General features: G+C 64.6%; 2 protein-coding genes across 4 annotated transcripts; one reads left to right on the forward strand and one right to left on the reverse strand.

Moving 5' to 3' along the window:
• Positions 1-17: 17 nt before the first annotated feature.
• Positions 18-6963, reverse strand: R3HDM4 (R3H domain containing 4). Of its 2 annotated transcripts, XM_053965668.1 has the most exons (8): positions 6649-6960; positions 4351-4505; positions 4099-4217; positions 3497-3620; positions 3013-3098; positions 2006-2091; positions 1651-1706; positions 817-1010 (listed from the first exon to the last, which is right to left on the reverse strand). In XM_053965668.1, exons 1-8 carry the CDS (start codon positions 6690-6692, stop codon positions 907-909), a joined length of 774 nt encoding a protein of 257 aa, XP_053821643.1. In that variant the 5' UTR covers positions 6693-6960; the 3' UTR covers positions 817-906. The 2 variants fall into 2 exon arrangements, with proteins under 2 accessions (XP_053821642.1, XP_053821643.1); XM_053965667.1 differs by lacking the exon at positions 1651-1706 and having other exon boundaries at positions 18-1010; positions 6649-6963.
• A 389-nt stretch (positions 6964-7352) lies between these two features.
• Positions 7353-26727, forward strand: ARID3A (AT-rich interaction domain 3A). Of its 2 annotated transcripts, XM_053965664.1 has the most exons (9): positions 7353-7438; positions 9854-10780; positions 11319-11634; positions 22861-22933; positions 23996-24179; positions 24372-24619; positions 24907-25203; positions 25282-25368; positions 25484-26727. In XM_053965664.1, exons 2-9 carry the CDS (start codon positions 10374-10376, stop codon positions 25678-25680), a joined length of 1809 nt encoding a protein of 602 aa, XP_053821639.1. In that variant the 5' UTR covers positions 7353-7438; positions 9854-10373; the 3' UTR covers positions 25681-26727. The 2 variants fall into 2 exon arrangements, with proteins under 2 accessions (XP_053821639.1, XP_053821638.1); XM_053965663.1 differs by having other exon boundaries at positions 24907-25368.
• Positions 26728-27504: the final 777 nt, after the last annotated feature.

Genomic DNA, 27504 nt, shown 5'->3' on the forward strand with positions numbered 1-27504 from the left:
GAGAGACAGAGCCGGAGTAGGGGAGCACCGTTTTTATTGTTTCTGAAGGCGCCCGTACCCGAGCCGCACCAGCGAAGGAGGCGCGAGGGGCTCCCCTGGCCCTGGGGGTGCCCACAGGGGTTAATGGCAGTCGGTGTCATGGTGGGACAGAGCAACCGGCAAAGATCCCCGGGGCACGCCCTGCCAGCAACCCTTGGCACATGCCAGGGAGGCGGGGGCACACAGAGGGACCCCCCCAAAATGCCACATCTGCCCCCATGGCAGCTGTGGAAAAGCAGAGAGAGCCCCAAAAGGGACTGCACCCCTCCAGCACGCACACACACACACACACACACGTAAATATACACACACGTGATAAAAAACCACAAGCTATATTACACTTAAAAACAGCCCCGTCGTGCGGGCAGGGCACAGGGGCGTGGGGTAAAAGCACCCGGAGCTCCCCACACCCCGCCCCGGCCGAGGGGGCCGAGCCCCCCTGGACACCCGGTGGGCACGGGGCTGCGGGAACGCGGCAGCCCCCAGGCTCTTCCGCCGGCTCAGCGATTGCTCAGCAGCCGCCAGGAGCTGTTTCACCGCAGAAAAATCTGGACCGAAATCACCCCACGAGCGTCAGCGCCAGAGGGAGGCTGGCCCCGCCTGATTATTTTTAAAAAACACCTGCGTTATAAATAGACACACCGACAGTTCCAGGAGGGCTGCGCGGCGAGCGGGGCGGGCGAGAGGCACCTGCCCCGCAGCCGGGGCCGCGCTGCCCGCCCCGCTCCCGGCACACCCAAGGGCACGGCCACAAACCCCCGGCTCTGCCCCGCCGGGCAGCGGCTGCTGGAGCAGGGGAAGGAAGGGCCGAGGGTCCGGGAGAGGCTGCAGCGGACACAGGAGGGGCAGGGCAGCTGTCGGGGGGCATCAGCTCATCTGCCCCAGGTAGTCTGAGAGCAGCAGCTCCGGCGGCAGGAACACGCGGTGTTTGTTGCTCACTTTCATCTGGCGTTTGCCTTCGATGTCCGAGCCTGCGGGTGGGACGGAGAGGTCAGCACACCCCTGCTCCCCCACCTCGGGGGTCTCCAACAGGCGCGCCCAGCCACCGCCCTCCCCTCCTCCCTGGGGCTGTTTTCTGTCCCCTCTGTCCCCAGCCGAGTCCCCGCCGGCCCCACGGGCTCGCTCCCCATCATTAGCGCTCAGGCTGATTGCCACAAGCCGCTCCTAATGAAACGCCCGGCAGCGGAGCCTCCTCTGGAGGGATGGAGCCTGATGCCTTCTCTGCCTTGGCAACAAAACCTTTGGGGACGCCCAGGGCAGTACGAGAGCACGGCTGCTCCTCGGGAGGAGGAAGCAGCTGCAGGAGAGGGAACCCCGCGAGCAGATTCTTGCTTTGGACCACCCGAATTTCCCGTCAGAGCTGGGTCCCGCCGACCCCCGGGTGTGCGGCTGCAGCCAGCGCTGGTGAGCACGGCCGGGGCTGCCCGGGGAGCTCCAAGCAGGCAGGGCTGGGACCGCGGGGTTATCTGTGAGCCCCAGGGCGAGGTGGGGCCGGCAGGAGGAAGGGAGGAATAGGCTGAGCTGGAGAGGAGAGATAGTGACGGAGGGAAGGGGAAAAACAAAAACAAAATCACAATCAAAACTAAAACCAAGCGGACACGCAGCTCTTACTGGCAGAGACGAGATCCATGTACTGGCAGAGTGCGTGGAGCAGGAGCCGCTCAAAGCTGGGGGACAGGGGACAGGGTTAGAGCCTGACCAGCGTGTCCCACGGGCTGCCCTGCCCTCCATCCTCCCAGGATGTGGATGGGGAGCACAAAGTGCCACAGGGCCCTGTGCAGGGATCCCCGGGTGCCTCCCTCCCCCAGGGGCTCCACGGGGACCAGGTGGGCGTCCCCAGGTGGAGACCAGGCCAGGCTGAGGGGAGACCAAGGGGTGTCCTGTGCTCCTAAAGCCCCTCTGCAGCCTGGGGCGGCCCTGGGGCACGGGGAACCCCAGAGGCCAGGACCCCGAGATGGGGAAATACCTGTTATCCATCAGTGCTGTGTAGACAGAGTGGGGGGTGACAGAGAAGAAGGCCAGCAGCTCCTCCTCCAGCCCCTCCAGCGTCCCCTGTGAGGAGAGGCAGGGGCTCAGCGAGGAAGGGGCAGTGGTGGGCACAGCCCTGGCACAACTCACTCCCCAGGACTTACTGCCAGCAGCTCCTGGGCAAGTTATTTGGACGGGAGACAGCAGGGAGAGGAGACATCTCCCATCTCCAGCCCCTGAGGCAGGGAAGGATCCAGCTCCTGCCAACTCCACATGGTGTGTGCCAAGGGCTGGCACCATCCCTCGTGTTCACAGCAGCCAGGGGAGCCTCGTGCCTCCCCACAGTCAAAGCTCAGTGCTCTGCTGGTCTGCAGAGCTCGGTGACCCCAGAGACGAGCAGCACACGTGTCTCATTTGAAGACAAACAAGCCAGTGGGCAGGAGGAGCCCAGGCTGCATTTAGAGGCTCTAATTAGCACCAGGAAAACAAACAGAGCCCCACAGAGCAGAGGGAGCAGGCAGCCAGCACCCCCAGGGCTGGTAGAGCAAGTGTCTGGGCAGGCAGTGCAGGGCTGCACTCAGCTCTCTCCTTCCTGCTCAGCAGTTGGTGCACTTTTACCCCCTTTCAAAACACACTGGAGTTTCCCCAAATAGCCTTGTGTGGGCCCCTGTGAAGACCCCAAAGGCTCCACTGCTGTCCCCATGCACAAACACGCCTGGTTTCACCTGTCACCTGCTGTCATTGCACAGAGACTGGGCAACTACCACTAAAAAAAAGCCCTGCAACTGCCAGAAAAATCTGAACTGAGCCAGGAAACCCCATCTGCCGGGAGCTGGATGTCTGCCCACAAGCACTGCGGGGTCACACGAGCACCGGAGCGCGTTCCCAGGAGCTCCTCTGAAATTTGGCCCTGCCCTGCACAGGGTCAGGGCACAGCTCTGGGGACACGGCTCTGGAGGGACCCCTGCCAGCCCCAGCCCTGCTGTCCCAGGCCCCCCAGCTCACCATGGGGATCCGGCCCCGCTTCAGGGTGGCGCGCAGGCGGCGGCTGATGCGCTGGAAGCACTCCTGGGGTGTGTAGGCAGGCAGCTCTGGAGAAGGGAGAAGGGATTTGGACACAGCTCACAGCTCCAGAGCCCGCAGTGTCACCTTTTGGGAGGTCCCAGTGTCCCCCCACAGCTGCCAAGCAGGGCTCCCTTCACAGTCACCCCTAAAAGTGCAATGCCCTCCCCAGCACAGGGAGGTTCGGGGGTGCAGAGATTTGGGGCTGTGACATTAGGGGATGGCTGCTGTGCCATCATCCCAGCCACTCCTGGCTCCCACAAACCCTCCCTGGTCCACGGTGGGGGTCTGCAGCCATAAACCCCTTCCTGCCACCCTCAGGCCTCCCCTGGCCCCACCATTAACAGGGAGTGGGTGCAGCCCTCCCAGAATGTACACAAGGAAGGAAAGGGAGAGGCTGTCCCCACCCTGCGTCCCCTCCCAGCACCTTTCCACTTCTCTTCGTTCTTGACAGGCAGCTTCCTCCTGTGCTTCTTCCTGGCCTCCTCCTCCAGGTAGAGCAGGACCCGCTCCTGCTCTTCTCCCGACCGGTTCATGAAGTCGTTCCAGATCTGACAGCAGAAGCCACCAAGCCCCACTACAGAGATCTGTGGGGAGCACCTGGCAGTGCAGGGGGCCCCCTCCCCACACCCCCTCCTCACCCCCTCGTCCCCAGGGATGGCCCTGAGTGCCACACCAGGGAGAGGCCACGTTTCCAAACACCCGGTTACAGGGCCAGCGTGAGGCAACGGGGGTTTGGCAAGGGGCTTGTGCCAGAGGAAGTGCTGCAGCTCGCCAGGCACCCGCTGCTCTGCAGCCACAACTCCCCGTGAGAGGATCTGCCTGGAGATTCCCCCACCCCATGGGCCCCAGGACCCCATCACCCCCTGGCACACATGGCAGCAGATCCCACAGATCCCAGCCTGACACCAGACCAGGCAGAAGCTGGGGTGCAGCTGCTCAGGCCAGGGAGGCAGAGGGATGGAGGAGTGAGGTACAAGCATGACGTGCCATGCCAGTGTCCCCAAGCCAGTGGGTGGCTGTACCCACCTCCACATAGGTCTCATTGTTACAGGCCTCGGTGAAGATGCTGGGGGTGGCCGAGTGGGTAAGCTCTCCCTCGTCGCTCCCGCAGTCATCCTGCTCCAGCAGTGTCATCAGGTAGCGAGCTGGGGCGAAGAGCAAAGCCCTGAGAGGGGAGGAAGCACCTCCAGAGAGGCCCCTTGCCCACAGTACATCCCTGCTTGCCACACACTTCAGGGGGAGGCTGCCCTGGGGAAGAGACCCTGCCCTGGTCCTTACTGTTCTCCAGCCTCTGGAGGCTCTTGCGGCCCTTGGCCCTCGGGATGAGGTCGGAGTTGCGGATGGCTTTGTTGATGTAATACTGCTTCCTCTTGGAGGGCGAGAACCGCTTGGACGGGGAGTCCTCCAGCAGGGGCAGGCAGTCCTCGATCCTCCTGGGGGACACAGCGGGAGGGATGAGCCCACCTGAGGGGCCTGGGGCAGCCACAGCAGCGGGAGGATGGGGGGAGATGGGGCAGCAGAGCATCAGCCCCGCTGTTATTGCAACCGGCATCGCTTCCTCCCACGGGGCCTGTCCCCCTCGGGTCACCGTCACCTCCAAGGACTGGCTCTGCTCAAAGCTGTGTGTCAGCACTGGAAGGGCCAGGTAATTAACCTGGGTAATTAACCCGGGCAATTAACCGTGCCACACAGGAAGCAAAACGATGGATCCATTCCTGCTGGGCCCCTGCTGCACCTCACGCTCACCATCGTGCCGAGTGGCACTGACCCTGCCACTCCTTGTTGAGGGCAGCAGGAACACCACCCCAGCCTGGCACTGCCAGCTCCTGGGGGCACCCAGAGCTGCTCACATGTTCACAACATGGTCAGGGCGTTGATTAGTCACAGGCACAGCTTAGCAATGACCAAAACAACTGAGGCATTTTATGGGAAAATGAAGCCACACCACGAGCGAGAAGCGTGCTGAACGCAACTGCTTGGGTTTCAAAGTTTACTAAACACCAAAGACAGGAAGTTTCACTGCCTTCACTTGCGAAGAAGCTTCCCCTCAGGGTTGTGTGGGTTTCCTTTAGCGCAGCAGAAGGTGGGGGAGAAAATCAACACCCCTGAATGAACGCGCAGGACTGTCCATCCAGGACGAGGAGCTGCAGCACGGCTGCCCAGAGTGACTGCTGTGACCACTGCCACGGCAGCACCACGGCCTTGCTGCATCCACAGGGCCATGTCCCCACCGTGTCCCCTCCTTTCCAGCATTCTGGGCCTCATGGGAGCCCCAGTGCTGCAATCAGGTGCCGACAGAGCTGATCTGGGCACAGGGCAGAGCAGGTTGTGCTGTCCGATTGCAGCCTGGGCCAACAGCCAGCTGCTCGCCCTCGCCAAAACCTTGATTTTTTTTTTCCCCCCTTGGGGGAGTGATAGAGTCTTGGCTGCTGGTGGGGGGTAAAAAAACAACCATCCCTTCCAAGCTGGAGAAAACCGTGGCAAAGGTGGGCTTGGAAAGAATAAAAGAGACTCAGGTATCAAGGCAATGCCCAGAGGACGGGTGGGGAGCAGTAACCCAACCTGCCACAGCGAGCAACCAGGGCTGGTGGATCAAGTTGTGATACAAAGACGGTTACAAAAACCTGAATAAACAGAGGGAGTCACCTTAGCTCGGGGGTTTGAGTACACAGCTGCGAGCCCGGCACTCCCTGGAGCCGGCACGGCCCCAGAGAGAGATGTCACAAACCACTGTCAGCAGGGTGGGAGCACCCCCGGGACCCCCCGAGCCCCGTGGGAGGGGAACAGGCTGAGCCACACTCGACTCTCTTCCTGAAGGCTGCTCGTGGCTGCCCTGGCACCCGGCACTGCCACGTCTGCCCTGGCACTGCCACCTCCGCCCAGTGCCAACCTGGAGGTTCAGAGGGCACAGTGGCCTCGGGCCAGTGCCCCCAGAGCGAGTGACCGGTGTCGGACAAGCATCGGTACCCTCTGAGCCAGGGTCCCGTGCCAGGCTGAGATGGGACCCCGGGAGAGGTCATTCCTGGGGGACCCCAGCAAACCGTAACCGCGGGGCAATGGGCCCGGCAGCTGCGGGGACACCGGAGCACAGATTCCTGCCTTCTCCTCCTCCACGTCCCATTCCCAGGCAGGGAAGGCGCCTGGAAGAGGAACCTGTTCTCTGCCGGGGGATTTCGGAGCTATTCCTGTCATTTACCCTTTGGCAGCAGAACGCGGCAAGGGACCTGCAGAGCCAAGTCGCCGCGGGACAGCCGGGGCTGTCAGGGACAGCTCCGTCCCGGGCTCCCGGTACCCCCGTGCAGGAGCGGGGGGCTCCAGCCCACCCCCGGCACCACGAGGGACCGGGTGGCCAGCCCCGGTGACCGGGAGCACCGTGACCTCGAGGGATAAACACTAATGCTAAGGCTCATTATGCCGGTCCCGGGCTCCGCTCTGACACCGCCCCCGGGGCCGGGGAGCTGGGGACGGGCTGTCCCGGGAGGCGCCGCCGCCGCTCCCCGCCCGCACCGACAGCCCGGGGGGCTCCTGCCCGGCCCGACCGCCCCACGGCCCGCCCGGCCCCGGGCCCGCACTCACGGGAACGGCTCCTCGGGGCCCGCGCCGCCCCGCAGCACCACCATGGCGCGCTGGGACTGGGATCGGAACCGGGACGGTGACCAGAACCGGGACCGGGACCGAGACCTCCCTCCGCCGCTTCCACCCCCGGCCCGCACCGGCGGCACCGGGCCCGGCACCGCCCGCTGGAAGTGACGTCACGGGGGCGGGGACACGGGAATCCCGCCCCGGGCGTCGCGGGAAGTGGGGCACCGGGGGTGCTTCGGGGAGCCCCGGGAACCGGGGCGCGACGGCTGCCGGACCCCATTAACCCCGCGTGAATCCCTGTTGTCCCCCGATAGCTCCTCCGTTAATCCCCGCGAACCTCCAGTTAACCACCGTAAAAGCCCCGTTGACCTCCGTTAACCCCCGTTAAACCCCCCCCCGTTTACCCCCGTTAACCGCCCCCCCCCCGCGGCTCTACCGGGGCCCGCGCCCTGCACGGCGCCGTTCCCCCGCCCGTCCGCGAGGCGGCGCTGCGGCCGCGCCCCGGCCGCGCGCAACATTTGCATGCCGACCAATGGCGGCGGGGGGCGGGGCGCTACGGGAGCCACGGGCCAATGACATCGCGGGGCGGGGAGGGGCGGGGCGCTCCGGGCGCGGCGGGCCAATGGCGGCGCGGGGCGGGGCGGCGCGGGGCGGGGCCGGGTCCCGCCGCCCGCCCGCCCGCGGGGAGAGCAGCGCCGCGGGCCCCGCGCGCACCGGCCCCGCCGAGCCCGACCCCGGGCGGCCGCGGCTGCTATGCGGCTTCGCGGCGCACGGCCTGTACCGGGTAAGGGGGACGCGCCGCCGCACCGGTCCCGCGGACGGGATCGGCACCGAGAACGGGCACCCACGCTGCGGACGTAGCCGGGACCGGGAGTCGGGGGTTGGGCGGGAGCGGGGACCGGAGCCCAGGACCGGCCGCTTCTCCGAGGTGGGCTGGGCCCTCCGCTGCCGGGGCCGGGCGGGAGCGTGGCGCCCCCTCCCCTCGCGGCCGGTTACCGGGCGCCTCCCCCACGCGGGGCTGGGGTTCCTCCCCCGCGGCCGTTCCCGGCCTTGACTCTCCGTTCTCCCCGGGCGCTCCTCTCCGGGCCGGGCAGAGCCCCGTGGCCCCGCCCTATGCCCCCGCCAGGCCCGCGGTCTCCCGGGGTCCGGACGGCGGAGGGGCCAGGCCGGGCCGACCCGGGCTCGCCTCTCCGTGTCGGGGGCCGCCGTTTCCTGCCGTTCGCGGGACCAGGGCCCATTTGGGCCCCGCCGCCTCCGTGCCCGGTCCTTCTGAGGGCCGCCGGTGCCACGTGCCGCCGGGAGCGGGGCTGGGCTCAGTTTTGGGGATGGGACTCCTGTTCGCCTCGGGTCCCCAGCCCCGTCCGTCCGCGGGGACGGCACCCACCGGGCATGGCCTCCCTGTCCTTCTCCTCCTCTTCCTCACTCAGCCTCCACGACAGCCCCGGAGCCCTTCCCGGCAATGCCGGGAGCCCGCCTGGGGGTGTCCGGCCGCGGCCAGCCCAGCCCCGGTGTCGGTGGCACAAAGGGCCTTCCGTCACACCCCCGCTGCCTATTTTTAGCCGCTGTCGCTCCCCAGCACCTGCCCCGGGGACGCGGGTGACGCCGCCTCGAATCCCTCGCGGGACCCCCGCCACCGCCCCGCGGCGGGGACGCACCGGGCTCCGTGGCCCCGAGCGGCCGGAGGGACAAAGGGGCACGGCTCAAGGTCACCGTGGCCGCCCGGCCGGGGTGCCACGGGGCCCTGGCTGTGGCCTCGCCGCTCCGGCTTCCCCGTGGAGAAGCGGCAGCGTGGCTCCGGCGCGGCCACGGCCCGCGGTGCTCGAGGAGGCAGCTCCGCACCTGGTGCTGGCGCCGTGTCACCCGGGGAGTCGTGGCCCGGCAGAGCCACAGCGGCGGCGAGGAGCACGTGCCCGGCTCGGTCTCGCTCCGGTTCGCTCGGGGCTGGCGCAGGGGACGGGGTTCAGGTGCTCGGGGCAGGGCAGGAGCGCGGCCGCGGCCGGCGAGCGGCTGCTCCGGGGCGGGGAGTGTCCCTGCCGCGACCTCTCCTCGGCGGGGGCCAGACGGCGCTGATCGGGGCAGAGGAGAGGAAACTGAGGCACGGGCACTGCTGGCCCACTTGTGCCGCGCCTCTGCTGGCTCCCGGTGGAGGCGGTGGCTGCTGAGGTTGCCGTGACGGTGGCGACGTGTCCGTCCGTAGCGTGAGCCGAGCCCGGCCGGGCCGGGAGCGGATGCAGCCGCTGCCGCGGCGAGGCGTGGGGGAAGCGGCTCCCGCCCGCCCGATCGTCCGCGGCCCCGGCCCACACTGGCAGCAGGTTCCTCTTTCCAGAATGCGCGGGATCGTGGCGTAGCTGCCGGCCCCGGCGCGCTGCCGGCTGTCCTGGCCCCGCAGCCCCCGGGTCCGGCCCCACGGTCAGTCCCCGTGAGGGTCGTGCCGTGTGTGCCCCCGGGCAGCTGAAGCGGGGTTTGCGCGAACACGGCACGACCGCGGTGCTGCGGTGAGCTCCTTCAGTGCAGGCGAGGTCACAGCTGGGAACTGGCCGGCCACACCGGGGCTGCTGGCCACACCGGGGCTGCTGGCCACACCGGGGCTTGGGAGCTCAGTGCTAGAAGAGGTCCAGACCGGGGTGTGGGGGTTCCGCAGGGCCCAACTGTTATGTGCTGATCCCCTCGGTGTTTTCCAGTGGGGCAAAGCAGAGGTGAGCCGGTGGCAGCCTCACGTTGCCTTGGAAGGCTCCCAGCCCCCAGGGAAGGGGAGCAAGGGGGCTCTGGGGGCGCTTGGCTGAGCCTGTTTGCCAGGGTTTCTGCCTGTCCATCCCCTGGGATCTGCCCCGGGGTGCTTTGGGGCCCCTCCAAAGCACAGACCCCAGTGCTGCCCATGCCCCAGTGCCATCACCATGAGCCCAGTGCTCCCCATGCCGTATATCCCTGCCGGGGATGTGCTTTGTCCCCTGTGGGGGACCTGGTGGACGTCTCTCCCCAGGACTTGTTATCTGCGGGCGTGGGTCCACCGGTATCCGCTGCCTGCAGGGCCGGGCAGGGCTATCGGGTCCGGCAGGCCCCTTCCCCCTCCAGCAGCAGGCCCAGCCGCCCTATCTCATTAGCTCGAGATTAATGAGGCTCCTGCGCTGTCTTTAACTCCTTCCTGCTCACCGGCTCCTGCCCACAGCTCCACTGACCCTCTGCTCTACTTCTCCCACAGGTTTGCGCCGACGCCTGCCGGACACTGACCCAGCTGAGGATTAGGGACACCGACTGTGAGCAGGGGACCCTGAGGCTGCCAGCCCCAGAAAGTGCCAGGTCTGCAAGGGAAAGGGTGATGAGCCGTGCTCCAGCTGCTGCCTGCTGAGCCTGAGGAAGAGTTTTGGAGACTACCTGGGACACTCCCCCCAACAACAGCAGCACCCCAATCCCAACGGGCAGCACTGAGCCTGCGACACACCGTAGCCCTTAAGCCAAGGAGACATCGGACCAAGCCTGAGAGGGGTCAAGGGGCACATCCTTCTTTCCTAACCCGGTGTCAATTCCTGCCCTGACACCCCGACGGCACTGCCCTCACCCCCCGGCAGCCCCCTCCAGGGCTGCCTCCCCCCGGCGCTGCCCAGCTTTGGCCCCCAGCCCCGCTGGAGCGCGGCAGCCTGCCGGGCGCTGCCCCCCGGGCACTGCCCCCTGGGTGCATCGCCCCCCGCCCCCCCGGGGACCCCCCGCCTGCCGGCAGAGCCATGAAGCTGCAGGCGGTGATGGAGAACCTGCAGCGGCAGCAGCGCGCACGGCTGCAGCAGGCGCTGGAAGCGCGGCAGCAGGAGCAGCAGCAGCAGCAGCAGCAGCCTCCCCGCTGCACGTCCCCCCCGGCGCAGCCCCCTGCCAGCACCCGGGGCCGTGGGCAGGATCCAGCCCCGGCGCCCTCGGAGGAGGGAGCGGAGCCTGAGAGCACGCACATCCAGCGGGCACAGATGGCCGCCCTGGCTGCCATGCGGGCGGCCGCCGCCGGCCTCAGCCACTCGCCCAGCCCGGGGCTGTCGGATGAGAGCCAGGGCTCCGAGGAGGAGGAAGAGGAGGAGCGCGGCGAGGAGGAGGAAGATGGCGGCGGGTACCAGCAGGAGATGGGCTCTGAGGAGGAGGAGGACCTGTGAGTGTACTCGGGCAGCTCTCACGGGTTTGGGGAAGGGGCAGGGAAGTGGCACAACATCGGTGGGTTTGGGCACAGCGTGCTGGGGAGGCTGCGGGGATCCTGTGGCTTGGGGCAGGTTGTGGATTAGAGCTATTGGGATATTTCAGAGCAGGAGGTGCTGAGAGCAGCAGCTCGGCTCTGTGGCTCCTCATGCTGGGTTTGGCACGACATCCCATCTCTGCCCAGCAGCCAGGGGCTGGGACAGAGGACCCCAGGCTAGTGTTAAATTATGCAGGACCCTCGGCTGCCTCCAGCGTGCATCCTCTCAGGGCAGGGCCAGGCCAGGAGCCATCTGGCAGAAGTCCATGACAGAGCTGCTCCTGGGATACTGGGGGCTGGCCATGCCCCGCAGAGCTGCCCCCACCAATGGGCTGTACCGGGGCTCCACTGTGTGCTGGGTGGGTGGTCCCAGCCCCGCAGCTGGGGCGGGCAGGAGAGAGGGTTGGGCCTTGGGAACCAGCGTGGGACCAAACCTCTCCTTTCCTCCTGGCTCCAGGAAGGGCAAATGGGATGAAGATGACTTTGAAGAGGACCTGGGTGAGGAGGAAGAGGAGGAAGAGGAGGAGGAGGAAGAGGAAGACTATGAGGAAGAAGAAGACATGGGAGAGGAAGGGCTCAGCTCAGCAGAGGCGGTGCGGGCGGGTGCGGGATCCCTGCTGCTCCGCAAGCCCCCGGCACCCCAGCACTACCGGGGGGAGCCACCACGGCTGCCAGGGGGACAGGAGCGGCTGCCCCCCGGCCTGGGCCATGCTCAGCCCCCACCACCAGCACCTGACCACGGCGACTGGACCTACGAGGAGCAGTTCAAGCAGGTATGTGCCCACCGAGAAACGCGTGTCCCTGCCCTGCCATCCCTCTCCTGCTCCTGCGCAGCCGTGTGTCCTCGCGAGCGTGGGGAGGTGCCTCTGGCAGTGCCGCCTCCGGCAGTGTTCTCCTCGGATCCAGCTGCTGTTGTCATTAGGAATGAGTGGGATTTCTCCGGGGTTTTAGTGCTGGGCTCAGTCTCGCCCCTTCCCTGGTTGGGTGACTCCGAGTGGATCCTGTGTCCGGGTTGTTCTGCCACAGGCATGCAGTGTGGTTGGGTTTGCTGCAGGGATCTGGGAGGATTCCTGCTGAAAATTATGAAAAAGTCACCCCAAACTTGCAAATCTGGTGGATCTTATGGTTTTCCTCTTCTCAGCTCTCCCCAAGCCATTTTCCATGGGGACCTGTCTGTCTCCCATCACCATCACTACAGAGCTGATGCCTGGCAGGACAACTCTGGCCCCATAGATGCTTGGTGGGGGGCAGAGCTGCACCCCTGCTGCTGCCAAAATGCCATGAAAGAGTGAAACCAGGGAGAAAGCACCTGACTGCCCCCTTCATTGCCTTCCCCAGGCAACAAGGCCAGCACATTCCCACTCTGCTGGTGCCAGAGCTGGCTTGCAGTCTGCTCTTGCTGATAGAAGAAAACGTGCTGCAGCCGGGGCTCCCCGGGGGCTGCCCGGCACCTTTGATGTGTGTTTAAATGCATCGGAGTTTGGGGCTGGGGGAAGGGGCAGGACCAGCAGCAGCAGATGGGACCCAGATGGAGCGGCCAGGGCATGGTGGCCTTTCAGGAGGGATGCGACCACCTCTGCCCCTTCACTTTCAGGAGGCTGTCGCATCCCTTCCGAAATGGAGGAAGGAGCTGCCGGGATCTGCTGGCACATGTGGATGTGGGCAGGCTCAGAAAAGGGCTGGCGGAGGGAGCACCAGCAAGCACCAGGAGCATGTGACCATCCTCTTGGTGCTGCCTGGCTGTGGGGAGGGAGGGATGCTCCTGTCCATTTTGGGGATGGAGGGATGCTCCTGTCCACTGTAAGGGATGGAGGGATGCTCCTGTCCACTGTAGGAATGGAGGGATGCTCCTGTCCATTTTGCTCCTGTCCATTTTGGGGATGGAGGGATGCTCCTGTCCAGCTGTAGGGATGGAGGGATGTTCCTGCCCTGCACATCCCTCATTTTAATGCTGGGCTCAGTCTCGCCCCTTCCCTAGTTGGGTGACTCCGAGTGCATCATCCCTCCGAGTGGTGACATCCCTTGCTGCACCCAGGCTGCCTGCTCTTCTTGTGGTTTCTCTCTCTTGTGCTTCCTGCCGCCGGGGAGCGAGGGGCCGGGGCCGTGAACTCGTAGCTGTGAAAAGGCTTTTCAATACCGCAGCTCTGATCTTCCTGTTCGTCAGCGTGTCAGTGCCGTGGCCCAGGTCCCCTATCGCAGCCACGGCACTTGGGAACACCAGCGCCGTTCCCAGCGCTTCCCCTGCCCCCCAAGCTGTGCCCTCTCTCCCTGAGCACTCCCTCTCCCTCCATGTCACTTCTGGGGTCCCTGGGAAGCGCCCGGCTCGGTGGTGAATCGTGGAAGCAGCCGGAGGGGGTTGGAGAGCCTGCGTGGGCGGAGGAGCGGAGGCGACGCCGGGCCCGGAGAGGCTTTCCCCGGCACGTCAGCCCGTGCGACCGCGCTTGGATCGCGGCCCCTGGACCGGGGCCAGGGGGTTGCTGGCGCAGCCGGTGCTGGCCGGGAGCTCCTCCTGGCCGGCCTCCAGCGCGTGCCGCCGGGCTCCATCCCAGCCCAGCTGGCGCGGCCTGGGAAGGAGCAGCAGGAATGTAAACAGCGAGGGCAGCACGGGGCAGGGGATGCCGTACCCCATCCCCGCTCCTCGCTGGGGTGGAGGCGCCTTAGGGGGAGCCCCGGCAGCTCTGGGATGCTGGAGCACAGCAGGGTCCCTGTGTGGGCGAGCTAGCAGGGACGTGGTGCTGTGCGTGGCTGTGCCGGTGTTCTGCCTGCCTGCTCTGTGAGGGATGGGTTCTTTTGGGGTTGCTTTTTATTTTTTGCCAAGGAGCTTCTCAGCACCGGCAGCACCCCTGCTCTCCCATCAACCTTTTAACTTCCCTGGCTGTCCAGCTCTCTCTGCTGGGAGTTCAGATCCAGTTTGGATTCTGGTTGTGCTGGTGCCGCCGGCATCCTTGGCCTGTGGGTCTCTGTGCTTGAGAACACCGTTCTCACCAGGCAGTGCCCCCATCCAAGCCCCTGTGCCTGTCTCTACACCCAAACCCTGGCAGCCCCCATCCTCCACTGCCAGGTTTTATTGACCCATCTGGGACAGATTCCTGTGAACTGGTGCTCGGCTGAGCCGTGGGGGGCCGGAGGCAGGAGGATGGGGCCCAGTTCAAGGGAGGAGGAAGGGGAGGGCGTGAGGAAGAGTTATGGAGGTGAGGGAGGTTAGGGAGCCGGCGCGTGGCACCTCCCCGTCCCTGGGGACGGCTACTGCACAGGCAGAGGTCAGCTCAGCCTGACCCGGGCGCTGCCGGCGCGGGCAGCAGAACAAAGGAGCCCCCAGCGCAACCGGGAACTCGGGGGCAGCAGTTGCCGAGGGCACCGTGGCTCCTCGGGATGAGGGGGGGAAAGGGAGCATTTTCTGGGTGGTAAATGGCTAAAAATCCAGCAAGCTCCTGCCAGCAAAGGGCTGCTTGGGGTAAAACTGCTCGGAGTTCTGTACCCCAGCACTGTGGGGGCTCTGTTGCTGCTGCCCCCCAAGATCCCTGCTCTGATCTTTTTGTTTCATTATTGCTATTACTGCTCCCCGCTAATACCAGGAGTGAGAGGAGTGGGAGCCCCTGGTGGAGTGGCAGCCCCTGGAGCTGGAGTTTCCGGCCTCTACCTCTTTTGGAGTTTCCTGTGCTGCTGGTGCTCCCTCAGGCACGGCACCCTGCATGCCAGTACCCTGTCCCGCATCGCAGGAGCTTGAGGAATCCATCTCCCTGTATACATCTGGCTGCAGCAGCCACCACTCTCCCTCTGGGGATCTCCATTTTGGGTGCTCCCTTTTGGGGTGTCCTGCAGTGGCTGCCTCAGGCTGATGTTTAACACCCCATTTCTGCTTCAGGAAGGATTTAAGAAGTCACCACAGTGCCAGCGGGAGGTTGTGCCAGCTGGGGGGGTTTTGGGGGGTGCTGGTGCTTTAGTGGGGCAAGAGGTTTCTTGTGTTGGGGACATCTGAGCCGTGCCGGTGGCACACGGGCGTGAAAACCTCAGCTCTTATCTCGCGTGGTGCAGCGCAGCCCGAGATACGGCGTTTCAAAGTGCAGTGGTGGGGGAAAAATAAACCGAAAGCAACTCAGCGACCTCGGCAGGGCTGCGGGGGTGGGTGAAACCGGACCCCCCTCTGCCCGGACCAGCCCTGCGCACATGGCTGGTGGAGCTGGGATTTTCCAGGAGGGTCTGCAGGAGCACAGAGCCCATACCTCCTCTGAATCCCCAGGAGCTGGTTAAGGCGTGGGGGATCCCCTCTGAACCCCTTTCTCCCGTGGATTATACTCCTTTTCAAAGCCCAAAGCCAGCTGGGGGCGTGGGGCCTGAGCAGGGGCCCCGTGGCCTCTTAACGAGGGCGGGAGGGTCCATTTACTTTCTTTAAAATATTGATTAGAGCTTTATTGCATTAGCCAGCCGAGCGGATGAGCCGCCCCCAGGGAGGGCAAGGGGGCCCCGGCGCAGGGAAGGGGGACCCGAGTGTCATCACACAGCCGGGGGCCACTGCCCCCCACCCAAAGGCAGTTTGGCTCCCAGATAAGGGGGAGTGCCCTGGGGCCCCCGGTTGGGCGCTGCTGTGCCTGGGAGGTGATTGCGGTGCCTGGCCGGGCCAGCAGCAGATAACGCAGGCAAGAGGGGATCTGAGCAGGACAGGACTTTGGGGGCAGTGGGGGAGTCACCAGCGGACCCCTCCCCGGAAAAGGGCTGCGTCCTCCCCACTCAGCCCACACTCAGCCGTCGCCCCTCTTGCCCTGCACCGCTGCCCGGCGTGCCGAGGGGTGCTCCCAGCCGGGGATCTGGCGCAGTAATTGGCTCATAGAGCTCAGGGAGCATTCCCGGGGCTGTAATCCCACCAGATCCCTGGCCAGAGGTCAGGGACTTCTCGGCGAGAGCGGCTTAGCCGCCGAGTGCCTCCCCCAGCCAGACGCCTGGGTGCTCACAGGTGCTGGTCCCGGCATCTGAGCACTCATGAAGCCGTCTCTCCAAACAAGACCCTGGATGATTGATGAGGTTGAGGGACAGGGGACACGTCCTTTCTGCTCGAGGTGCCCAGTCAGTGCCTTCACCCAGCTGGACCATGCCCTCGACACACCCCTTGTCTGGGGAGCTGGGCTGGCTCCCCACAGCGGGGGCATCACCTGCTTGTGTTCCCCCATGCCTGGACCCCCCCAGAACCTCATTTCCCCCCACCCCTGGCCCTCTCAGAGCCCTGTTCCCTCCACTCCCCAGCCCCCCGGGCTGACTCAAGGGCTGCGGAGGTGGCGGCCGCCTCCCCTCTCGGCACAGCTGAACTAACAGGGTTTATTTAAAAGGGAAAAAAAAAAAAAAAGAAAAGAGCAGTGCAGGGAGCGGGGCCTTTGTCAGCAGAGCCCCCCGCCCCCACCGCAGCGTTGGGCAAGGGCAGCATTGCTCCATCACCCTATTTCTGGCCCAAACCGCAGGAGAAATGGCAGCTGGTCCCAGGGCCCAGCCGGACGTGCTGCAATCAGGGGCCAGGGCGGGGGATGTTTGGGGCTGGGGGGCCCCCTGGTCTGAGCCCCTGGGGCAGCCAGACTGGGGGCTCAGGGTGCAGCTCCTGACCCTCTCCCTGACCCTTTATCTGCCTGTGCCTGGGTTCCCGCTCTGGCTGGGGCTCAGGATAATCCCCCCTGCGCTGGGGCTGCTGCAGGCCGGGGCTCACCCCTGAGGAGGGTCCCCTTCTCCCCGTGTGTCCCACGGGGAGGGTGTGGCCGAGTCACTTCTGTGGCAGCAGTCCTTTGGGAAAGGGCTTCCCTGTCCTCCCACAGCAGCTGGCTTGGGGTCTCACCCTGCTACAGGTGGCAGTGGGAGCACCCAGGCAGGTAACAGCCCTAGACCTCTTCAGCAAAGGGCTTCGAGCCTCCAACTTGGGCACCAGTGCCTGATTTTGGGGATTGCAGCACCTGGGACACGCTGTCCCACGCTGCCACCTGCACGGGTGCCACAGTGGGATGAGGTCTGTCACTGTGGTGCCATCACAGTGCCCACCACCACCCCCCCTCCTCTCAGTGCGAGGACACCGTGAGGTTTCCGCAGTGCTAGAGCAGCTCAGCGGTGATGGTTCCCGGGGCTGACAGCCCACAGCTGCCTCCTGTCAACCCCATCTGTGGCTGCTGGACCCCTTCCAGCTCCTCCAGCGGCTCTGCGGCGGGGTTCCCAGGCGTTCCGTGCACCCTGGCCCTGCCCACGGGACCCCAGGGACCCCCACCGTGGTGCTGACGGAGGGCAGAGGTGCAGGACCTCGCATTTCAGGAACAGATTTGCAATTAGCCAAATCCCAGCGGGCGGTGGAAGCCCCGGTGACTCATCTGCCGGGGCTTACCGCGATCCCCTTCTAAGACGATCATTTACATATGGTGGAATTTAAACCCCCGTCTTGGCTTCCAGGCCTCGCTGCTGCCGCTGCTGCCACCTCACGCGGGTCAGGTCCTGAATGAGGGTCTTGGCTCTCCAGCCCTCAGGGGCTTCACCCTGCGAGGCCTGGGAGTCACACAGGAGGGACAGCCCAAGCTGGGGGGGGCTCACCGGGTGCCCCGAGAGTTTGAGTTGGCTGCCCTGGCCACATTTCCCCAGCTCAGCGCTGCATAGCTCATTCTCAGCTGCCCTCTCTGGCTCTGCCTGGTGGCTGGAGCGAGCCTGGTGTCCTTCCTCGGACAAACTTTCTCAACAGCGCCTGACTCCACTGGATTAATATTTGTACAAGGTCCGGTGTGATAGCAAGCATGTGTCAAGGGCATGCACCAGCACGCACACAGCAAGGGCTGGGAGAGCTGCCGGGCTGGCTCCCATCCAGCCAGCGGCTTGGCCCGCCGAGGGAACAGCCCCAGCACCCCAGTGCTCCGTGACCCCTCACCAGCCCGTGCCACATGTCTGCATTCACACACGGAACCAGTTTTGATTCCATCCAGAGCCTGGCTCGCTGCCGCCCAGCAGCGAACTGCCATTGGGAACGCCACGGCAAGCAGGAATCGCTTCCTCCTCTGCGGGAAGGGAGCAAACAGCAGCGGCACAGCCATCCCGGGAGCCGGTGTCAGCCCGGTGTCAGCCCGGCCCGCGGCAGGGACACGGATCCTGGGAGCCGCCGGCTGGCTGGGCACGGCCGTGGTGGGGAGGGCGGCCGACAGCGCACGGACAATGGGGGGGTCAGCGAGGTTAAACGGTGACTAATTCGCCCATTCAGCGTCCCCTCCGCCGCTCGGGGACACCCGCCGTGCCGTGACACCCGCCGTGCCGTGACACCGCCCGCGTACCCCCAGGGTCACCCACATGACTCCTTCCCCCAGCCTGTGTGGGGAGGAGGTGGGCACGGGGGGCTCGGGTGGTCTCGGGGACCCCCAGACTCCCGTGCCGATGGCGGGGGATCGGGACTGGGTTTGTCACCGATGGATCCTGCGCCCACCGGGTCCCCCCGGCCCGAGGAGGAGGCGCTGGTGCAATGAGGCACCTGCGGTGTCCCCCGCGGAGGGGACAATGCTGGGAACTGGTGTGAACAATGGTGCCGACGGGAAGCTCCCGGGCCCCCTCCCCAGCTGCCCCCGCGGAAGCGGCCCCCCAGCCCGGCCATGCTCCGGCAGCAGGAATCCCGCCGGGCCGGTCAGTGGAGTCACCGCCGGCCCTGGCCATGTGGGCGAGGCTCCAGCCAGCACATCCCCCCACGAGCAAAGTGTTGGGAGATTTTGGGGAGGGGGCACGCACCTCCCTGCCCCCCAGCAGCCCCTTCCCACGGGGGGTTGTGGCCTGGGGGGCTCGCAGGGGATTAGGGATGGGGACAGCCAGGGGTGACCTGTACCTAAGCCGAGCGCTTTATCTGCGTAGGAATCTGCTCCGGGGCTGGACGCTCCCTTTGCCCTTCACCGGGAGGGATTGGCCCCAGCAAACCCTGCACCCCACGCCGGGGGGGCTGTGCCTGGAGAGGGGCTGCTGCCTCGGGCACCCCCAGCCCTGAGTCAGGCACCGCCTTACTGGAAATCACATCCCCAGCGCCTGAAACGCCGCGGCCCGGGGCCCTCAGTCAATCCTTGGCTCTGGTTTTTACAAATGACTTTCTTATTCTGAATAAGTGCCCTCTCCGACCTCACTGCGGGTCCCGGCGTGCCAGAGGCCGGGGGCTGTGTATGGGCTGGGAGTGGGACGGGAAACGCGCCATAAATGTGTTTATTCTTCGTTAAAGAACTCGTTAGTGTGCGCGGGCTCTTCCCCAGCCCAGCATGGCCCCTCGGCTGTCCGCGGGACAAAGGGATGCATCCCCGGGGGCTGCCAGAGGAAGGAAGGAAAGAAAAGGAGAGAAGTAGCCCCTCAGCCTGTCACCGCTGGTGCTGCTACCTGCCGAGACAGGGTGGGCTCTCCCCGCCGCTGCCTGCGTTGTGTTTTTTCCTTAAATACAGGAATTCAGGGGAGTTTAGCCCCTGGAAGGTGGAGGCTGCCACCAGCCCCCATCCCTGCTGCAGTGGCCCTTGGGTCTTGTCCCCAGTCCCGGCTCACGTCACGGTGTGCACGTCCCAAACCGGTTTTGGAGAGAAGGAGGAAAACCGAGAGTGTTGCCACTTCCTGGCAATGGAAGAGAAACTTGAAAATTAATTCCCAAAGCCTGAAAACCCGGAACCAAGCCGGGGGGAAGGGGAGGTGTTTTTAACTCGGACGCGGGATGCAGGGACACGAACTCCTCCTCCATGACGCCTCACGGGGCAGACAAGGGACTCCTGCCGAAAGGGGGATTTGCCTGGCACCAGCATGACCCCCGGCATTCCCGGAGCTTTGTGAAATGGCACTTCCCCTCCTGCTTGTAATTGTCCCCCTTGCCCCAGCTCGGGGGGGTCGGGGGGGGGTTCGGACCCCCGGCACGAACCGAGCCCGTGCCGAGGGCTCTCCCGCATTCCTGGCATTGCCAAGGGGCCGCCTCCCGCCTGCCCTTTGAAAGCCAGCGGGTTGGGATTTTCCTGTAATCTGGTTTGAAACATTAATCCGGTCATCCACACCAAACGCCGGGCCGGCATCCTGCCGGGGCGCTGGGCCGGGGTCAGGGCCACCCGCCCACCGCCTGCCTAATTCCTCCTCCACTTAATTATAGATCTGCTGGCAACGGCCATCTGGCTCCGTGTCCTCAGCCGGCCGGGGGCCGAGGGGGCTGCACTGCGGCCAGGTGGGCTGGACACTGTGGCCAGAGCAGCCGTGCCGCTGGCATCAAGCGCTCACTCTGGGGTGGGTCAGCACTGGGGGCACTGGGTGCGTGGAGTCACATCCCCCTGCCCAGGGGTCTCTCAGGGAGGTGGGGGGCATCTCCTGCTCCCCCCAGCCAGGCTGGGGTGGCTGTGCCGCAGCGTCCCTGGCACCGCACCCTGCCGTGGGGACCCCACGGTAAGAGGATATTCTTGGGGCAGCTGCGTTATGGATTAAGTCGTTTCCACCTCCCTAATTATGAAACATAAATGTATTGACTCAGCGGCACAGGGCGGCCTTGCCTGCGGCTCCTGCACGCCGGTACCTTTGCACCGAGCACCGAGACGCTGCGTGTCCCTGTGAGGAGCTGGCCTTGAGCTGAGCAGAAACCAGGGCTGAGAGCAGGAAGCAGGGCACAGGCACGGGGCAGGGATCAGCACCAAGCAGGCACAAGACTCAGCACCTGCTGATTTCGGTGCAGCAGTGCCAGCAGCAGCCGCCAGCCTGTGCCAAGCTCAGCTGCGCTTTGGGTTTCGCACGCTGCCAAAACCAGAACGTTTCTGTTCCTCAATTTGCATTTTGAGCCCCGCTGTCCCAGCTGTCCTGCGCTGCCGTTGGGGCTCTCGGGGCGCCGGCTGCTTTGCCGTTGGCTGCGGATGGCGTCAGTGCAAGGAAATCCTGCGAGGGGCAGCTGGGAGTCACTCATCTCTGTCCCCTTCCATGTCCTGCCCATGCTCGAGGGGGAATAGGGGTGGTAAGGGAGGACAGGGGCAGCTTGGTAAATGCACTCTGTCACACACCACAGTGCACACCGGGCACGTCCCGGCCATGGCTGGGCACGTCCTCGCCCCACAGTGCTGCCGGATGAGCACCTTGGGCAGGTGCCCATCACTGGCAGTTGGTTCTACTGGCAGTGGCTGAGCTAAACCAGGGTTTGGGGGGTCCCAAGGGGAGCCTGTTTCTCTGCTTGGCCCTGCAGTGGTCAGTGAGCAGCTGCCAAGTGCAGCGAAGCTGTCGAAGTCTCGCCGGTAACCGTCAGCAGCAGACATCCTTTGCCCAGCAGCCATGGCGGGTGTGCTGGCAGGGCTGTGAGGTCCCCAAAACAGGGATCCCTCTGCTCACCATCCCTGGGATCCCCCATGGCTTCATCGCACTTGGGCGGGGGTGAGAGTGGTTGCAGACAGCTGAGCTTGGCATGGGACCACCGGGGCTGGTGGGGCAGCCGCCCGCCACGGCCACTAATCCCCCTGTCCTGGCCGGCCACGCTCTCCTCAGCTGACAGTTAATTTTCTTTCATCCTCTTAAACGCGTCCATTCCCTTCGGGACTGAGTCCGCGGGGCAGGGGGGGGTGGATCATGACCCCGAGGGTCTTGGCAGTGGATGAACCAGCGTGTTCAGCACTCCCCAGGATGGCTCCGCACCCCGCAGGATCGGGCGCCGGGGAAGCCCTTTCTCTGTGTGTGGCTTTTGGAGCTGCTCAAGGAAACGGGGGAGGCTGGATTGGCACCAGCCCAGCATCCTTCAGCTGGCACAAGTAGCCCGGTGCAGCTCAGCCCCAAAAATCACAGTGCTGCTGCTGTGCCATGGCTCGCTCCCCCCACAGCACTCCCACACCAGACCCCTAGCTGGGGCGCTGGGGTGGCAGAGGGGCTTTGAGGGTCTCTGCCGGTGGTGCTGGTGGCTCCTGCCCTTGCCCTGGGGGTGTGTAAGGGGCTGGTCGAGCCTGCCAAGTTTCCCAGGGGAACTGGGGGGGGGTTTATGGCCCCGCTTATCATGCGGCCCCATTGATCCCTTTGATCGGTGCCGGCGGGCGAGTCAGGCCCTGCGGGATCCGGATCCTCCCTGCAGGGCTGCAGGAGGAGGGGGCTCAAGCCAGGACGATGCCCACCCGTCCACCTGCCCACGGTCCTGGTTGCCACAGGGCATAGCCGTGGAGGGAGTGGGCACATGGGTGACCCAGTGACCGGCAGCGGTGGCCCCGCAGTGCGTGCCTGGCGTGTTATGGGGGGGTATTTATAGACCCCTCCCGGCCCCACTGGCAGTTGTTCAGAGTTGTCATTGAGGAAAGCGGACCTGTGGCCGCCACCCCGACAACGCCTGCCCCCACAGCCCCTGCTCCAACACCCTTCCCGGGATGGGGTGGGGGGATTATCCACCCGCCTCCGGGCAGAAACGGCGCTGGGCTTGGGGAGAGGCCGCGTGGCGTGGCGTGGTGTGTGCCTCCGGCGTGCCGGGCGCTCCAACCGGCCGATCCTGCGCCATAAATCAGGCAGGAATGTGCCGGGCTGGCGGGGTGGGGGGTCCCGGCTGAAGATGCCCCAAGCAGAGCTGGTGATTGAGGCGCAGCGTGTCAGAGCCTGGCCCAGCTCTGCCTTCCCCAGTGCAGGACGTGTCCCTCCCTGCAGGGCGATGGCACACAGGCTCACGTCAAGGCACATGAGGCACTGGCTCCTGGCCACGGCTCTCTGTGGCACCCCAAGCGTGGAGGGACCACGCTGTGCTGAGCAGGCAGTGGATGATAAAAATAACCGGGATCAGCGTTCCCGGGAGGAGCCGGGGCCGAGCACGGTGTTGGCAGCCTGGGAGCCACTCCGGCCGTGATCCCAGCACCGGCATCCCGGAGCTGAGCTCCGAGCAGGGCGGGCAGGGAATGGCACAGTGGGGCAGCCCAAGCTGCAGGAACCGCCTGGACCTCTGCAGGGACCCCCAAGCCATTTGGTGTCCTTCCAGGGCTGCTGCAGTGGAAGCCAGGGGTCTCAGGTGGGGGGACACGTGGGTTAAGGGGGTTTCTGAGCATCTCTCTCTTCTTATGCAGCTGTACGAGCTGGATGGTGACCCCAGGAGGAAGGAGTTCCTGGATGACCTCTTCAGCTTCATGCAGAAGCGAGGTGAGTACCCAGTTGTGCACCCACCCTGTGCCCCCACGCCCACTCTGTGCCCACCGTGCTCCACCACACCCACCTTGCACCCCCCACATTCCCCCCCTCCCTCCAAGGCCAGGGGCTCATTTCCTTGCCCCTCATTAGTGCCCTGAGGTCACGGCTCCGGCTGAGCTGCTGGTTAATCTTTAACCCCTCAGCACAGCGGGGTCAAACCTGCCGGGCCGGATCCAGAGCCTGCGGCCCCCTCCCTTCACCCATGGCACCCAGACCTGCAGCCCCTCCCCACACAACACCCCTGGCTGTGTGCCCCCTCTGCCCATTCCCTGGGTTATTGCAGGGGGCAAAGCCCCTCGCTGTCCCCTCTCTCTGCCCGGGGAGAGGCCACGGTTGGGGGGGCAGGGGGTGGGAAGGGCTAAAGCCAAGCGTGCTGCTCGAGGGTCTGGTTCCTGCGTGGAAAACAGCTCTGGAAGTGCTGACACAGGGCTGGCTCCGGCCCTTTGTCAGACAGCACTGCGAAGGCACGTGTGCTTGCACAGGGGGGCTGGGGCTGCTGGCTGGGTCCCCCAGGGTTCCCCTGCCTCTGTCCTGTCCCCTGGCTGTGTCCCCTGCGGTCCCCCCACCACCATGGCCCACCTGCATCCATTGAGGTCCCCCAGAGCCCCCTCACCGCAGGGCTGGGAGGGTGGGGACCCCGATGAGGGAGCAGGTGCTGCCAGCCCCCTCCTCGAGCTGGAGGGACGAGCCCCCCAGCTCATAGGGGACCCTCACAGCCGGATTGTGCCGCCCCCGTTATAAATAACTCGCGTTGCCGGGTGCCGGCTCAGCCCGAGGAACCGGCTCAGCCACGACGGGGCTGTGGCTGGAAACTGCGAGTTTCTGTTTCCTTTGTTTGGGGCTGATCGCAGCGGGAGGGCCCGGGGGGGGGAAGAAGGGGACAGTGGAAGGGGAGGGAGGAGCATGAGCCCCCCGGCCCCTCCACTGCCCCGCAGGGGTCTCAGCAGCTGTGCCCCCACTTTTGGGTAAGACAGCAGCACCCCAGAGCCGCTCTCTCCTCCCGCCGCTCCCCAGGGACCCCCGTGAACCGGATCCCCATCATGGCCAAGCAGGTGCTGGACCTGTACATGCTGTACACGCTGGTGACCGAGAAGGGGGGTCTGGTGGAGGTCATCAACAAGAAGCTGTGGCGGGAGATCACCAAGGGGCTGAGCCTGCCCACCTCCATCACCAGCGCGGCCTTCACCCTGCGCACCCAGTGAGCGGGGGCTCGGAGGGGAGGGGAGAGGGGCGAGTCCTCGGGGGTCCCTCTGCCCTGTGCTGGGGATGGAGGCTCAGCACAGCCCTGTGTGGGAGCAGTGGGGAGGGAGCAGCGGGGTGGCACACGGGAAGGGGTGCCCAGCCACCGCGCCACCCTCACCATCCCCGCCCGTGTCCCGTCTGGCCGCAGGTACATGAAGTACCTGTACCCCTACGAGTGTGAGAAGCGCGGGCTGAGCAACCCCAACGAGCTGCAGGCGGCCATCGACAGCAACCGGCGGGAGGGCCGGCGGCAGGGCTTCGGCGGCTCCCTCTTCGCCTACTCGCCCGGCGGCACCCACGGCCTCCTCTCCTCGCCCAAGCTGCCAGTGCCGGCGCTGGGGCTGGCGTCTGCCACCAACGGCGGGGCCATCACGCCGGGCCAGAAGATCAAGAAAGGTAATGATTGTTCTGGGGTCTGCCTGCTCCAGGGGTCCGGTTGCAAGCTGAGCCCCCTCCTAACCCCTGGAGATACAATAATAACGGGGAGAGCTGGGGAAAGCGGGCAGGGGAGCGATGCTTCTCTCCCCTCCTTGGGCTCCAGGGACCCTGATTCCAATCACCCATCTCTGACCTTTGGAGGGACAGCAGGGCACCAAACTGTTGTGCCAGGGCCGGGGACACCCTGGGGTGGTGGCACCCACCTACCCCTGTGCCCCCATCCCTGACACCCGCTCCCCCGGCAGAGGAGGACTCTCCCATCCCCATCTCCATGCCCAGCCGGCTCCCGGTCTCGCTGGCCGGACACCCCGTGGTGGCGGCGCAGGCGGCCGCGGTGCAGGTGGCGGCGGCCGCCCAGGCCGCGGCGCTGGAGCAGCTGCGGGAGAAGCTGGAGTCGGGGGAGCCCCCGGAGAAGAAGCTGGCGCTGGTGACGGACGAGCAGCAGCGGCTGATGCAGCGGGCGCTGCAGCAGAACCTCCTGGCCATGACGGCCCAGCTGCCCATGAGCATCCGCATCAACAGCCAGGGCACGCGCTCGCCAGGTCAGTGCCGGCCCCGGCCTCCCGCCCCGGCCGAGCCCCCGGCCCCGGCGGGCTCCGTAACGCGGCTCTCCCCGGCAGAGAACCGCCCGGACGCCGCTGCCGCCAGCAGCAACGGCACCAACAGCATCAGCATGTCCGTGGAGATCAACGGCATCGTCTACGCAGGTGAGGGGCTCCCCCGGGCACCGCTGCCGTGGGTGGGGGCTGCCCTGGGCCACGCTCCCGCCGCCCTCCACCCCGTCTCACAGCACAGCTTTGCTCTCTCTCTCTCTCCGCCCAGGTGTGCTGTTCGCCCAGACGCCCGGCCCTTCCTCCTCCTCTTCCTCCTCCTCCTCCTCTGCCTACAGCAAAGGCAACGGTGGCAGCAGCCGGAGCAGCGGCGGCAGCGGGGTGGGGAGCGGCGGTGGGAACGCGCCCCCCGCCCCGGCCGGCCTGGCCGTGCCCCCCAGCTCTACCTCCAACAGCGCTTCGCCTTAACGGCCCCGAGCCTCGGGCCCCTCGCGGCGCCGGCGGGGGGACGGGGTCGCACCGGGGCTCGCCGGGGTCTTCTGCGGTCTCGCCGGGGTCTCTCTGGGGTCTCAACAGGATTTCACCGGGATCTCACCAGGGTTTTCACTGAGATCTCGCCTGGGTCTCACCAAGGGTCTCGCCCGAGGTCTTGCCAGGGTTTCTCCGGGGTCTTATCAGGCTCTCGATGGGCTCTGCCCTTGTTCTCGTGTTGTTGGATTTTCCTTTTCCAGGCAGAAAAGCTTTAGCCCGGGGGGTTTTGCCGGAGCCGCCGGCTGTCCGGCTGCGCCGCTCCGGGACCGTTTACCTCACTCACATCACACTTTGCACTGTACATTTATTATTATTATTATTATAATTATTGTTATTTTTTAACTCGTGTTACCTCCAGACAGACGCACGGACGCCTGCCAACGCGAGCTCTAGCGAAACCCCCCGGAATTCTAAAGGAAAAAAAAAACCACAAAAATCCTAAAAAAAAAACTTTTGGAAATAGGGAGATATTTTATTCATTTCCATCCTTTTCCCTCCTTTGTTTTGGGAACTCCACTCTCTGCAGGATTTTAAGAGGTTGTTTTTGATTGTTTTGTTGTAAATAGCTTCTATTTTATTCTCTTTAAAAAAAAAAAAAAAAGAATCAATCTTTTAACATGCAAATTATATATATTAGTCTTCATCAGGGAAAATGGGAGCTTGGAAAAACGTTGGAATCTCCTTTCTCCTCTCCTTATCGGTGGTTGGGTCCAGCTCTGCTCCTTCCCCCACCGGCAAATCCTAATTTTTATTCCTCCCCCTGCATAAAACTACTGTTGAAAGCCAGTTTGGGCTTAATTCCTCCAAAACCAAGCAGGATCCAGAGGGATGGGGATGCTCGGAGCTGCAGGACGCTCCGGAGCTCACGGACAACCTGAAGGACCTGAGGATTTATTTTAAGCCTCACAATCTCAGGTGGTTTTTTTTTTTTTTTTTTTTTTGTTTGTTTGTTTTGGGGTTTTTTTTTTACTATTTTCCCCCTCCCCCCCCCACAAAAAAAAAAAAAAAAAAAAAAAAAAAAAAAAGAAATATTCACCCACATCTGCGTGAGACACAATCCAAGCCGATACCGAAACCCCCTTGCCCCCCTCGGTATCTCCGTTCTCAGGTTCCCACCTGGAGCACAGGGTTTTTCCCCCTTCCCCAGGTGCCCCTGGAGGGGGGGGGTCCAGGCAGGTGGGACCTCCCACCCCCCCCCCAACCTTTATTTTTAATTTCACTCGGGGAAGTGGCGATCTCAGGGGATTTGGGGATTTTTTTTTTTCCAGCTTTTTGTTGTTTTTTGGGTTTTTTTTTTTTGTTTTCCATGCTGGAATCCCCTTGGTGGCTCTGGGGGGGGGGGTCTTGGTGGCTCCATGGACCCTTTTTTGGGGGGGTCTGGGAGGGTCTGTCCAGCTGCTGCTGCTGCAGCCCAGCTCCCCATAAGGAGAAATTCCAAGGGGGAATTTTCATGCCCAGGACAGGCTTAGATTTTCTTAGTGATTTTTTTTTTTTTTTGCATTGTACAGTCACTATTTTGGGTTGTTTTGGGTTTTTTTTTTTTATTTTTTATCATTTTCCCTCCCCTCCTTTCCCTGCCCCTCCCTTTGTTTTTGTTTTTGAGAGCGGGTGACTTTCCACTTTATTTTTCTTTTTTGCATATCGATTTAAAAATAATAAAAAAGAGCCTAAATCAGTTTTTTTTGGGGGGGTTTGGAAAGAAAATTAAACTAAAGGAGCGGCCCCAGCTGCAGCCGCCCCCGTCCCCCCCAGCGTTGCATA

This window comes from Vidua chalybeata, chromosome 27, assembly GCF_026979565.1.
Source record: "Vidua chalybeata isolate OUT-0048 chromosome 27, bVidCha1 merged haplotype, whole genome shotgun sequence".
Classification (NCBI taxonomy): Eukaryota; Metazoa; Chordata; class Aves; order Passeriformes; family Viduidae; genus Vidua; species Vidua chalybeata.

What these genes read in the sequence shown, in the direction of transcription:
- R3HDM4 (XM_053965667.1), bottom strand. Translation starts at nt 6,692, where the DNA reads ATGGTGGTGCTGCGGGGCGGCGCGGGCCCCGAGGAGCCGTTCCC. An exon ending in GGCCCCGAGGAGCCGTTCCC is followed by an intron (nt 4,506 to 6,648) that starts GTGAGTGCGGGC and finishes TGTGTCCCCCAG; the next exon opens with GAGGATCGAGGACTGCCTGC. An exon ending in AGCGGGGCCGGATCCCCATG is followed by an intron (nt 2,092 to 3,012) that starts GTGAGCTGGGGG and finishes CTCTCCTCACAG; the next exon opens with GGGACGCTGGAGGGGCTGGA.
- ARID3A (XM_053965663.1), top strand. Translation starts at nt 10,374, where the DNA reads ATGAAGCTGCAGGCGGTGATGGAGAACCTGCAGCGGCAGCAGCGCGCA. An exon ending in CAGCTTCATGCAGAAGCGAG is followed by an intron (nt 22,934 to 23,995) that starts GTGAGTACCCAG and finishes GCCGCTCCCCAG; the next exon opens with GGACCCCCGTGAACCGGATC. An exon ending in CAACGGCATCGTCTACGCAG is followed by an intron (nt 25,369 to 25,483) that starts GTGAGGGGCTCC and finishes CTCTCCGCCCAG; the next exon opens with GTGTGCTGTTCGCCCAGACG.